General features: G+C 42.9%; 2 protein-coding genes across 2 annotated transcripts in view; both read right to left on the bottom strand.

Annotated features, from left to right (window-relative positions):
* arap3 (ArfGAP with RhoGAP domain, ankyrin repeat and PH domain 3) overlaps window positions 1–196 on the bottom strand; it is a 70,758-nt gene extending 70,562 nt beyond the window's left edge. The window contains exon 1 of the mRNA XM_046296168.1: window positions 57–196. The gene's annotated coding sequence lies outside the window, so the exon portion shown is untranslated. The remainder of the gene's footprint in view (window positions 1–56) is intronic.
* Window positions 197–2,372: 2,176 nt separating this feature from the next.
* Window positions 2,373–13,202, bottom strand: part of LOC123993736 (START domain-containing protein 10-like) — a 32,131-nt gene continuing 21,301 nt past the window's right edge. The window contains exons 3-6 of the mRNA XM_046296171.1: window positions 12,511–12,614; window positions 11,818–11,935; window positions 3,314–3,366; window positions 2,373–2,765 (exon numbers count right to left, since the gene is read on the bottom strand). Of these exons, the coding sequence (XP_046152127.1) occupies window positions 2,544–2,765; window positions 3,314–3,366; window positions 11,818–11,935; window positions 12,511–12,614 (497 nt within the window). The 3' untranslated portion in view covers window positions 2,373–2,543. The remainder of the gene's footprint in view (window positions 2,766–3,313; window positions 3,367–11,817; window positions 11,936–12,510; window positions 12,615–13,202) is intronic.

Here is a 13,202-nt window from a genome sequence, read left to right on the forward strand (position 1 = left end):
ACGCAGTGCGAACTCTGAAACGCTATGAGTCTAATAATATGATAATCGTGCATTACCTTTAGCTGTGTTTCGATGTGCGTGGTTGTTATCCCAATAGAACGTCTACATTCTTGAATCACTCGGTTTTTGGTTGAGCAGCGGAGAAAGAACTATCCCTGTCGGCAACTTTGTTGCAATGGTCAGTTTACTCTGCAAAGTATCAAGGATATCGCACTTAAAGGGGAGGGCGGCGAAGGAGTTTTGCCGACATTTTTCCTGTTCAACAAACTCATTATCCCACAACTTTAAAGACATAATGGTAATTCATAAACATAAATTAAATATTTTGACTCCATTACTTTGGTTTTGCAAGACAAAATACATACATATATATATTTTTTTTCACTTTCATAATAGTCATAATGCTAAAGAACTGACAGCTTGCCATCAGGTAATTTAATTATACTGTGTTGGGGTCCCATGCTCGTATTTTAAAAACATTCCCTCTTGCCTGCAAAATAACAAAAAAGACTACACAGTATGTGCAATATGTAGCCTGCAGTTTAGGGTTAGTTTAGGTTAGCTGCATGGTGGGAAAAGTAATGTGATGTGGGCTTCAATAGGCCTGCTGATACAATAGACCAAGTGATGTGGGCTTCAATAGGCCTACTGATACAATAGACAACCTGATGAGAGATCAGAATTTGGATGTTAAGGTGTAACTAAAATGTGGTCCTGAATAGTTCCTGAGCCCCATCAACCTCCCTGACACTCACACACTCACACACACTCAAAATGGAAGACGTGTTATGCTAGACAAATCAACGAATTGTGAGTTCTAAAAGCAAGGAGAAGCTTTTGTGCCGTGTGTGAAATCTAGACACTAGTGGCGTTTCCTTTCCCTCAAAAAAAAAAACTGACTTATGCGGACAGGAAGTGTGACAGGAAGTAGCCTTGGGGAAACAGGAAGTGCCTGAGACAATACAGATTCTGAGGATTGGCCCCCAGCTACATTTTTAAGTCTGAAAAAGGATACAGTCACAGATAGACATTCCTTATCGACGGAGAAAAACAAACATTGCGGTCAAAATGGGAACTTGTACTTAGAATTTAAGAATCAAGAACATCAGCCGCGAAGGTCTTAAAATCAGGAGACAACTTCTCTTTATTTAACATCAGTCCGTATGAACATGATGCAGCTCCATTCTGGAAACACGGCAGAAAATCCTACAAAAAGACCGTTTGAATTAAATGAAAACACATTCCTAACGATAACTTTATTCATTCATAAAGACATAATCGTTGATATTCAGTCAGAACAGGCAACACCAAAGTATAAGTGATGTAATGACCTTTTAACAGCTAAACATGCTTCATGACCACCTAAGGTTATAAAAAACTATAACAGATTATGACTGATTATAATGATTCCAAACAGGTTATGCTGCCATCTCTCCTCCCCTGTGACTGTCATTAGGAGCCTCAGTGGGCCATTCACTGTACAAAAGAACACATGTCTTGGTGCATTATGCTAATTCACTTCCTAACAAACTTGACATTCCATTGTTCTAACAGCTCATGGCTTCCGGAACACTGGGGGATGAGGAAATGTTATGACATATTACTGCCACTGGGAGGCACTAGAGAACTGGAAATATACTTAAGTAGACTGCCTGTATTGGTAAAGGCTACTTACTGTGTTTTTTGTTTTGTTTTTATTTAACCAGGCAAGTAAGTTAAAAACAAATAATTATTTACAATGGCAACCTACCCCGGGCGATGTTGGGCGCAGTCCTATGGGACTCCCAATCACAGCTGAATATGATGAAGCCTGGATTTGTGCAGTGAAGGCTCTTGCACTGAGATGCAGTGCCTTGGACTGATGCACCACCCCAAGAGCCAGAATTAAATCTTAGTCAAATCAAATGTGAATAAGGCCTTGAAATATTGTCTTCAAATAAGTTTTTTTGTGAAAGAGACACAAAGTTTTACTGTTTAGTCTATTATTACTGTCAATGAGATATTATACTATTTAATTGAGCGATAGCACCGTAAATACGTCGTCCATTTTTTTTGAAGAATATGTCAGATCTTTTCCCCTAATTTGTCATGCTATATGAAAATACCCCGTTAAAAGTTATTGATCAATTACCAGCTAAACGCAACAAGACAAATTTGCAAATCAAAATTATAGTCAATCATACATGTACATTATAAGTACTGTATACACTCTCACACACACACACACACACACACACACACACACACACACACACACACACACACACACACACACACACACACACACACACACACACACACACACACACACACACACACACACACACACACACACCAAACTCAACGGAGTGCGTGTCCCAAATGGCACCCTATTTCCTGTACTGTATAGTGCACTAATTTTGACCAGAGCCCTATAGGTAGTAGTGCACTACTTTTGACCAGGGCCTAATGGGCCCTGCACAAAAGTAATACACTATATAGGGAATAGGGTGCCATTTTAAACACAGCCACACAATTACATACAAACAGTTTCTTCACTCAGACTAGGTCTCTTCGTCATCGCTGTGACGTTGTGCCTGTTTCTCCTCCGTCAGGCTGCTCTCATCAATGTTCTCCAGTGAGTCGGCTCTCTGTAGTACAAGGTCAGACACGTTAATACACGGTAAGGTGTTCTGCTCGGGATAAATCCAGGGCTTCAGGTTAGGGTTGTGCTTCCTCTTCCACTCTGGATACTTCTGACAGGCCTTGTAGATCTTCTTTATGGCCTAGGGGGAAGGAGCACAAATATTCCGATTCTAAATGAATGGGTTAATTAAGAGCCTCTTAGATTAGTCATGTAGACATGTTTTGAAGGGTTTTTATAAGTAAGCAATAAACTGTAAATGATGTGTTTATAAATAGTTGTTAAATGTGTAATAATGAGTTATAACTCCACGGTATTACTTTTAATGGTGTCCATGATTAGTGATTTTGGAATCAAAACATCTTTGGGAAATGCATGTACTTCCTGAAACCAGTAGATGGAGGAAGAGGTATACAATCATTTCTTTCCCTAACCAGAGATGGGATAATATAGGCTACCTCTGTGATTTGTTAGGAACAGTCTCTCTAGTTCTCGCTTTCAAGATACTACATTTATAAGACAGATTTGATTTGATTTTATGAGGATCTCTTTTCGTCCTCATTTGAACTAATTTTCCTTAAACATTTAAATAATACGATCACATTTTCACATATAACACACTGTTACAAACAGCCATAATACACTGACAGATGGACCAGATTGATTATCATATTCATATGACAATATTACCTTCGGTGCTACGAACTGAGACGCTCTATTCACCACCCACTTGGGAAGGGAACCTGCAGTCCAAAACAAAAACATGAAGGTACAGCACAAATACAATACTGCTCAGGTATGTCTAGTAGGCAGGCCTACGATAGCAAATACAATACTGCTCAGGTATGTCTAGTAGGCAGGCCTACGATAGCAAATACAATACTGCTCAGGTATGTCTAGTAGGCAGGCCTACGATAGCAAATACAATACTGCTCAGGTATGTCTAGTAGGCAGGCCTACGATAGCAAATACAATACTGCTCAGGTATGTCTAGTAGGCAGGCCTACGCAAATACAATACTGCTCAGGTATGTCTAAGGCAGGCCTACGATAGCAAATACTGCTCAGGTATGTCTAGTAGGCAGGCCTACGATAGCAAATACAATACTGCTCAGGTATGTCTAGTAGGCAGGCCTACGATAGCAAATACAATACTGCTCAGGTATGTCTAGTAGGCAGGCCTACGATAGCAAATACAATACTGCTCAGGTATGTCTAGTAGGCAGGCCTACGATAGCAAATACAATACTGCTCAGGTATGTCTAGTAGGCAGGCCTACGATAGCAAATACAATACTGCTCAGGTATGTCTAGTAGGCAGGCCTACGATAGCAAATACAATACTGCTCAGGTATGTCTAGTAGGCAGGCCTACGATAGCAAATACAATACTGCTCAGGTATGTCTAGTAGGCAGGCCTACGATAGCAAATACAATACTGCTCAGGTATACAATACTGCTCAGGTATGTCTAGTAGACAGGCCTACGATAGCAAATACAATACTGCTCAGGTATGTCTAGTAGGCAGGCCTACGATAGCAAATACAATACTGCTCAGGTATACAATACTGCTCAGGTATGTCTAGTAGGCAGGCCTACGATAGCAAATACAATACTGCTCAGGTATGTCTAGTAGGCAGGCCTACGATAGCAAATACAATACTGCTCAGGTATGTCTAGTAGGCAGGCCTACGATAGCAAATACAATACTGCTCAGGTATGTCTAGTAGGCAGGCCTACGATAGCAAATACAATACTGCTCAGGTATGTCTAGTAGGCAGGCCTACGATAGCAAATACAATACTGCTCAGGTATACAATACTGCTCAGGTATGTCTAGTAGACAGGCCTACGATAGCAAATACAATACTGCTCAGGTATGTCTAGTAGGCAGGCCTACGATAGCAAATACAATACTGCTCAGGTATGTCTAGTAGGCAGGCCTACGATAGCAAATACAATACTGCTCAGGTATGTCTAGTAGGCAGGCCTACGATAGCAAATACAATACTGCTCAGGTATACAATACTGCTCAGGTATGTCTAGTAGACAGGCCTACGATAGCAAATACAATACTGCTCAGGTATGTCTAGTAGGCAGGCCTACGATAGCAAATACAATACTGCTCAGGTATACAATACTGCTCAGGTATGTCTAGTAGGCAGGCCTACGATAGCAAATACAATACTGCTCAGGTATGTCTAGTAGGCAGGCCTACGATAGCAAATACAATACTGCTCAGGTATGTCTAGTAGGCAGGCCTACGATAGCAAATACAATACTGCTCAGGTATGTCTAGTAGGCAGGCCTACGATAGCAAATACAATACTGCTCAGGTATGTCTAGTAGGCAGGCCTACGATAGCAAATACAATACTGCTCAGGTATACAATACTGCTCAGGTATGTCTAGTAGACAGGCCTACGATAGCAAATACAATACTGCTCAGGTATGTCTAGTAGGCAGGCCTACGATAGCAAATACAATACTGCTCAGGTATGTCTAGTAGGCAGGCCTACGATAGCAAATACAATACTGCTCAGGTATGTCTAGTAGGCAGGCCTACGATAGCAAATACAATACTGCTCAGGTATGTCTAGTAGGCAGGCCTACGATAGCAAATACAATACTGCTCAGGTATGTCTAGTAGGCAGGCCTACGATAGCAAATACAATACTGCTCAGGTATGTCTAGTAGGCAGGCCTACGATAGCAAATACAATACTGCTCAGGTATACAATACTGCTCAGGTATGTCTAGTAGACAGGCCTACGATAGCAAATACAATACTGCTCAGGTATGTCTAGTAGGCAGGCCTACGATAGCAAATACAATACTGCTCAGGTATGTCTAGTAGGCAGGCCTACGATAGCAAATACAATACTGCTCAGGTATGTCTAGTAGGCAGGCCTACGATAGCAAATACAATACTGCTCAGGTATGTCTAGTAGGCAGGCCTACGATAGCAAATACAATACTGCTCAGGTATGTCTAGTAGGCAGGCCTACGATAGCAAATACAATACTGCTCAGGTATGTCTAGTAGGCAGGCCTACGATAGCAAATACAATACTGCTCAGGTATGTCTAGTAGGCAGGCCTACGATAGCAAATACAATACTGCTCAGGTATGTCTAGTAGGCAGGCCTACGATAGCAAATACAATACTGCTCAGGTATGTCTAGTAGGCAGGCCTACGATAGCAAATACAATACTGCTCAGGTATGTCTAGTAGGCAGGCCTACGATAGCAAATACAATACAGCTCAGGTATGTCTAGTAGGCAGGCCTACGATAGCAAATACAATACTGCTCAGGTATACAATACTGCTCAGGTATGTCTAGTAGGCAGGCCTACGATAGCAAATACAATACTGCTCAGGTATGTCTAGTAGGCAGGCCTACGATAGCAAATACAATACTGCTCAGGTATGTCTAGTAGGCAGGCCTACGATAGCAAATACAATACAGCTCAGGTATGTCTAGTAGGCAGGCCTACGATAGCAAATACAATAGTGCTCAGGTATGTCTAGTAGGCAGGCCTACGATAGCAAATACAATACAGCTCAGGTATGTCTAGTAGGCAGGCCTACGATAGCAAATACAATAGTGCTCAGGTATGTCTAGTAGGCAGGCCTACGATAGCAAATACAATACTGCTCAGGTATGTCTAGTAGGCAGGCCTACGATAGCAAATACAATACTGCTCAGGTATTTCTAGTAGGCAGGCCTACGATAGCAAATACAATACTGCTCAGGTATGTCTAGTAGGCAGGCCTACGATAGCAAATACAATACTGCTCAGGTATGTCTAGTAGGCAGGCCTACGATAGCAAATACAATACTGCTCAGGTATGTCTAGTAGGCAGGCCTACGATAGCAAATACAATACTGCTCAGGTATGTCTAGTAGGCAGGCCTACGATAGCAAATACAATACTGCTCAGGTATGTCTAGTAGGCAGGCCTACGATAGCAAATACAATACTGCTCAGGTATGTCTAGTAGGCAGGCCTACGATAGCAAATACAATACTGCTCAGGTATGTCTAGTAGGCAGGCCTACGATAGCAAATACAATACAGCTCAGGTATGTCTAGTAGGCAGGCCTACGATAGCAAATACAATACTGCTCAGGTATACAATACTGCTCAGGTATGTCTAGTAGGCAGGCCTACGATAGCAAATACAATACTGCTCAGGTATGTCTAGTAGGCAGGCCTACGATAGCAAATACAATACTGCTCAGGTATGTCTAGTAGGCAGGCCTACGATAGCAAATACAATACAGCTCAGGTATGTCTAGTAGGCAGGCCTACGATAGCAAATACAATAGTGCTCAGGTATGTCTAGTAGGCAGGCCTACGATAGCAAATACAATACAGCTCAGGTATGTCTAGTAGGCAGGCCTACGATAGCAAATACAATAGTGCTCAGGTATGTCTAGTAGGCAGGCCTACGATAGCAAATACAATACTGCTCAGGTATGTCTAGTAGGCAGGCCTACGATAGCAAATACAATACTGCTCAGGTATTTCTAGTAGGCAGGCCTACGATAGCAAATACAATACTGCTCAGGTATGTCTAGTAGGCAGGCCTACGATAGCAAATACAATACTGCTCAGGTATGTCTAGTAGGCAGGCCTACGATAGCAAATACAATACTGCTCAGGTATGTCTAGTAGGCAGGCCTACGATAGCAAATACAATACTGCTCAGGTATGTCTAGTAGGCAGGCCTACGATAGCAAATACAATACTGCTCAGGTATGTCTAGTAGGCAGGCCTACGATAGCAAATACAATACAGCTCAGGTATGTCTAGTAGGCAGGCCTACGATAGCAAATACAATACTGCTCAGGTATACAATACTGCTCAGGTATGTCTAGTAGGCAGGCCTACGATAGCAAATACAATACTGCTCAGGTATGTCTAGTAGGCAGGCCTACGATAGCAAATACAATACTGCTCAGGTATGTCTAGTAGGCAGGCCTACGATAGCAAATACAATACAGCTCAGGTATGTCTAGTAGGCAGGCCTACGATAGCAAATACAATAGTGCTCAGGTATGTCTAGTAGGCAGGCCTACGATAGCAAATACAATACAGCTCAGGTATGTCTAGTAGGCAGGCCTACGATAGCAAATACAATAGTGCTCAGGTATGTCTAGTAGGCAGGCCTACGATAGCAAATACAATACTGCTCAGGTATGTCTAGTAGGCAGGCCTACGATAGCAAATACAATACTGCTCAGGTATTTCTAGTAGGCAGGCCTACGATAGCAAATACAATACTGCTCAGGTATGTCTAGTAGGCAGGCCTACGATAGCAAATACAATACTGCTCAGGTATGTCTAGTAGGCAGGCCTACGATAGAAAATACAATACTGCTCAGGTATGTTCTAGTAGGCAGGCCTACGATAGCAAATACAATACTGCTCAGGTATTTCTAGTAGGCAGGCCTACGATAGCAAATACAATACTGCTCAAGTATAACTAGTAAGCAGGCCTACGAGAGCAAATACAATACTCCTCAAGTATGTCTAGTAGGCAGGCCTACGATAGCAAATACAATACTAGCAAAAATGTGTTTTTCACCCCTTAAAAAAACACTGCTTCCTGTTGATATAGTTCCTGCGGGACCCCTGGTTTACGGTAAGGACAGTAGATATAGTTCCTGCGGGACCTCTGGTTTACAGTAAGGACAATTGACAGTAGATATAGTTCCTATAGGACCACTGGTTTACAGTAAGGACAGTAGAAATAGTTCCTACAGGACCACTGGTTTACAGTAAGGACAGTAGACAGTAGATATAGTTCCTACAAGACCTATGGTTTACAGTAAGGACATTAGACAGTAGATATAGTTCCTATAAGACCCCTGGTTTACAGTAAGGACAGTAGACAGTAGATATAGTTCCTATAGGAGCCCTGGTTTACAGTTAGGACAGTAGAAATAGTTCCTACAGGACCCCTGGTTTACAGTAAGGACAGTAGAAATAGTTCCTACAGGACCCCTGGTTTACAGTAAGGACAGTATACAGTAGGTTTAGTTTCCGCAGGACCCATGGTTTACAGTAGAGACAGTAGATATAGTTCCTATAGGACCCCTGGTTTACAGTAAGGACAGTAGACAGTAGATATAGTTCCTACAGGACCCATGGTTTACAGTAAGGACAGTAGACAGTAGATATAGCTCCTATAGGGCCCCTGATTTACAGTAAGGACATTAGACAGTAGATATAGTTCCTACAGGACCCATGGTTTACAGTAAGGATAGTAGATATAGTTCCTACAGGACCCCTGGTTTACAGTAAGGACAGTAGACAGTAGATATATTTCCTACAGGACCTATGGTTTACAGTAAGGACAGTAGACAGTAGATATATTTCCTACAGGACCCCTGGTTTACAGTAAGGACAGTAGATATAGTTCCTACAGGACCCCTGGTTTACAGTAAGGACAGTAGATATAGTTCCTACAGGACCCCTGGTTTACAGTAAGGACAGTAGACAGTAGATATATTTCCTACAGGACCCCTGGTTTACAGTAAGGACAGTAGACAGTAGATATAGTTCCTATAGGACCCATGGTTTACAGTAAGGACAGTAGACAGTAGATATATTTCCTACAGGACCCCTGGTTTACAGTAAGGACAATAGACAGTAGATATATTTCCTACAGGACCCCTGGTTTACAGTAAGGACAGTAGACAGTAGATATATTTCCTACAGGACCCCTGGTTTACAGTAAGGACAGTAGACAGTAGATATATTTCCTACAGGACCTATGGTTTACAGTAAGGACAGTATATATAGTTCCTACAGGAACCCTGGTTTACAGTAAGGAAAATTGACAGTAGATATAGTTCCTATAGGACCACTGGTTTACAGTAAGGACAGTAGAAATAGTTCCTACAGGACCCCTGGTTTACAGTAAGGACAGTATACAGTATGTTTAGTTTCTGCAGGACCCATGGTTTACAGTAGAGACAGCAGACAGTAGATATAGTTCCTATAGGACCCCTGGTTTACAGTAAGGACAGTAGATATAGTTCCTATAGGACCACTGATTTACAGTAAGGACAGTAGACAGTACAGAAGTGTGATGATACTGTTCCAGATGTTCATAGCTTCTGGGGATTCCATGCCATGAATATGAGCTTTAACAGCAACGCACACAGACACAGACACACACACACACACACCAATGGAATAGAAGGCATTTATTATCAACGGGGTAGCTTGGAGCAGCACAGAAAACAGATGAAATCAGCAGATTCAGAAAACATGTCTTCAGTAGCAGTGGTGTTACACTGGTGCAGGGAGCATCAAAGGCTTCCTGATGCTTCACACTCAAGGACACACACACACTGAGTCTCTTCACACTCAAGGACACACACACACACACTGAGTCTCTTCACACTCAAGGACACACACACACACTGAGTCTCTTCACACTCAAGGACACACACACACACAGAGTCTCTTCACACTCAAGGACACACACACACACTGAGTCTCTTCACACTCAAGGACACACACACACACCGAGTCTCTTCATACTCAAGGACACACACACACACACACTGAGTCTCTTCTCCCTCAAGAACACACACACACACACACACACACACACGAGTCTCTTCACACTCAAGGACACACACACACACCGAGTCTCTTCACACTCAAGGACACACACACATACCGAGTCTCTTCATACTCAAGGACACACACACACACACTGAGTCTCTTCTCCCTCAAGAACAGACACACACACACACCGAGTCTCTTCACACTCAAGGACACACACACACACACACACACACCGAGTCTCTTCACACTCAAGGAAACACACACACTGAGTCTCTTCAAACTCAAGGACACACACACACCGAGTCTCTTCTCCCTCAAGGACACACACACACACATACCGAGTCTCTTCACACTCAAGGACACACACACACACACCGAGTCTCTTCACACTCAAGGACACACACACACACACCGAGTCTCTTCACACTAATGGAAACACACACACCGAGTCTCTTCAAACTCAAGGACACACACACACACACCGAGTCTCTTCACACTCAAGGACACACACACACACACCGAGTCTCTTCACACTAATGGAAACACACACACCAAGTCTCTTCAAACTCAAGGACACACACACACACCGAGTCTCTTCTCCCTCAAGGACAGACATTAGGCTGGAGTTAAGCTGTAATATAAACTAGGTCCGATGACGAAAGCTGTTGTTAAATTACAATGGAGCACACAGGGTCCTTTCAGACAGCGTAGTGATCTGCTGCACCCTGACATCGGGTTTACAAAAGGTGCAAGAGAAGACATTGTAAGGATGTGGGTCTGAGGAAGAGGGAGTAGACCAAAACGCAGCACGTGTTCATGATGTTTATTGTAACCTGAACACTGAAACAAAAGTGGAACAAAACGCAACAGTTCAGTCAGGTACTCACACAAAACAGAAAACAACTTACCCACAAAACCCATGTGGGCAAGAGCTACCTAAGTATGGTTCTCCATCAGAGACAACGATAGACAGCTGCCTCTGATTGGGAACCATACCAGGCCAAAAACAAAGAAATACAAAAACATAGAAAAAAGGAACATAGAACGCCCACCCTAGTCACACCCTGGCCTAACCAAAATAGAGAATAAAAAGCCTCTCTATGGCCAGGGCGTGACAGTCATACTGTATACTATAGTGAAACGGTCTCTCCACACTTTAATCAGATGCAATGTCAACATTTAATGGTTAAACTCTCTGTCAGTAATGGCCTTCTTTAAAACACGGCCGTTAAAAGCACCTTAAATATCTTGGATAGGAAGGATAATGCCACAGGTCGTATCATCCAACTATTAGGTTTCAAAAAGTTACTGCTGAAACATAATCTTGCTGCGTTTGATCTTTGCCTGATTCCTCCCTAAGACCTGAGTCTGTGTACACAGAGGTGTTTCAACAGGACTCTCTCAGTGTGAAGGGAAGCTAGGGGTCTTTCAGCTCACAGGAATGGTGTTACGTACACAAACAGACAGAGCAGTCTTCTCATAGCGCCCCATGACAGCGATGCACTGTATCCAGAACGGCTGTGGACCAGCGTAGAGCTGTACCGTCAACACCAAAAACATGTTATGTAAATCATTTAGATGTACAGTCCTGTAAATAACCAGAAGGTTTACCTTTGGGATCGACCTGCGTCAGGTAATAGAGAGTGGAGGAGTTTTCTCCGTTGGACTGAATCAGGTATCCTGTCAGTAGAGACACTGCTCTCACGCAGTCCTTTCTGGGTGGATATTGCTGGAATAAGACCAATCAAATGACCAATCAAATGACCAATCAAATGAAAGTATTATTCATACATGGATTACCATAACAAATGAAACCAGTCAGCTGTTCACATTATGTTTAGACTTCTTCTGTTTAACAAACGGAGAAATGTGGAGATGTTTGACCCGACTTCTACAGTAGACTGGGCCTCTGGCAGAGCTTTCTTACTGAGTCTGCCAAACAGCACTAATGGAATCTATTTATTGTACAAAATTCACTAGACGACATGTACAACTTTAGATAGATCAAATTATCTTTGTAATCCTACTCGTATGAAAAAGAGATCCAGCCACTCGTTCATTGTGACGTTTTTGTTTATTTAACTAGGCGAGTCAGTTAAGAACACATTCTTAGTTACGATGACGGCCTCCCCCTATTGGACTCTCATTCACGGCCAGATGTGATGCAGCCTGGATTCAAACCAGGGTCTGTAGTGACGCCTCTTGCACTGAGATGCAGTACCTTAGACCACTGCGCCGCTCGGGAGCCCCACGGTTAATAATATTCAGAGCAAACCAACACCGTGTGTAGATAAAGGTACATACCGGGTGTTTGACAGAGTAGTTGATGATCAGGTAGTCGTTGCCCAGAGGAAGCCACGATCTCATAGTGATAAAGTCCCTGTTCTTCAGGGGGCTCGGGCACTTCCCTACAAAACACAATGACAACATGACTTCAGTGGAAGATGTCCCATTGAGTCCAAATGTCCACGTACTGTAGTATTCTATTGTCTAAGTCTGTAAAGTTCTCAATGATTCTCAAACTGCCTCACAACCCAGTCTATTCAGTCTATTTCTATGCCTGATTAGATCACTGTACGTTTCATCTGCAACATGTGGTTACAGTAGGCCTAGTCATAAAAACACCCTTTACTTTGAGAAATATGGTTTAGTCTACTACATCTGTTGCATATTGACTGACTGGTGTTCACGTACCGCAGTTTAGAATCCTCTTCCTCCTCCTTCTCCCCCTCATTCTCTTTCTCCTCCTCCCACTCCCCCTCCTCCTCTTCTTTCCTCTCTTCCTCCTCCTCCTCTTCTTCCCCCTCCTCCTCTTCCCCTGTTCCTCCTACCCCCCTCTTCCTCCTCTCCCCGTCTTCCCCCTTTCTCCTCCTATTCCCCCTCCTCATCTTCATCCTCCTCCTCCTTCTCCCCCTCTTCTTCTTCTTCCTCCTCCTAATATCCTATTTCTGACACTAACTCACAGCAGTAATATCCTACATCTGACACTAACTCTC

The sequence above is a fragment of the Oncorhynchus gorbuscha genome, linkage group LG13, assembly GCF_021184085.1.
Source record: "Oncorhynchus gorbuscha isolate QuinsamMale2020 ecotype Even-year linkage group LG13, OgorEven_v1.0, whole genome shotgun sequence".
NCBI classification, from domain to species: Eukaryota; Metazoa; Chordata; class Actinopteri; order Salmoniformes; family Salmonidae; genus Oncorhynchus; species Oncorhynchus gorbuscha.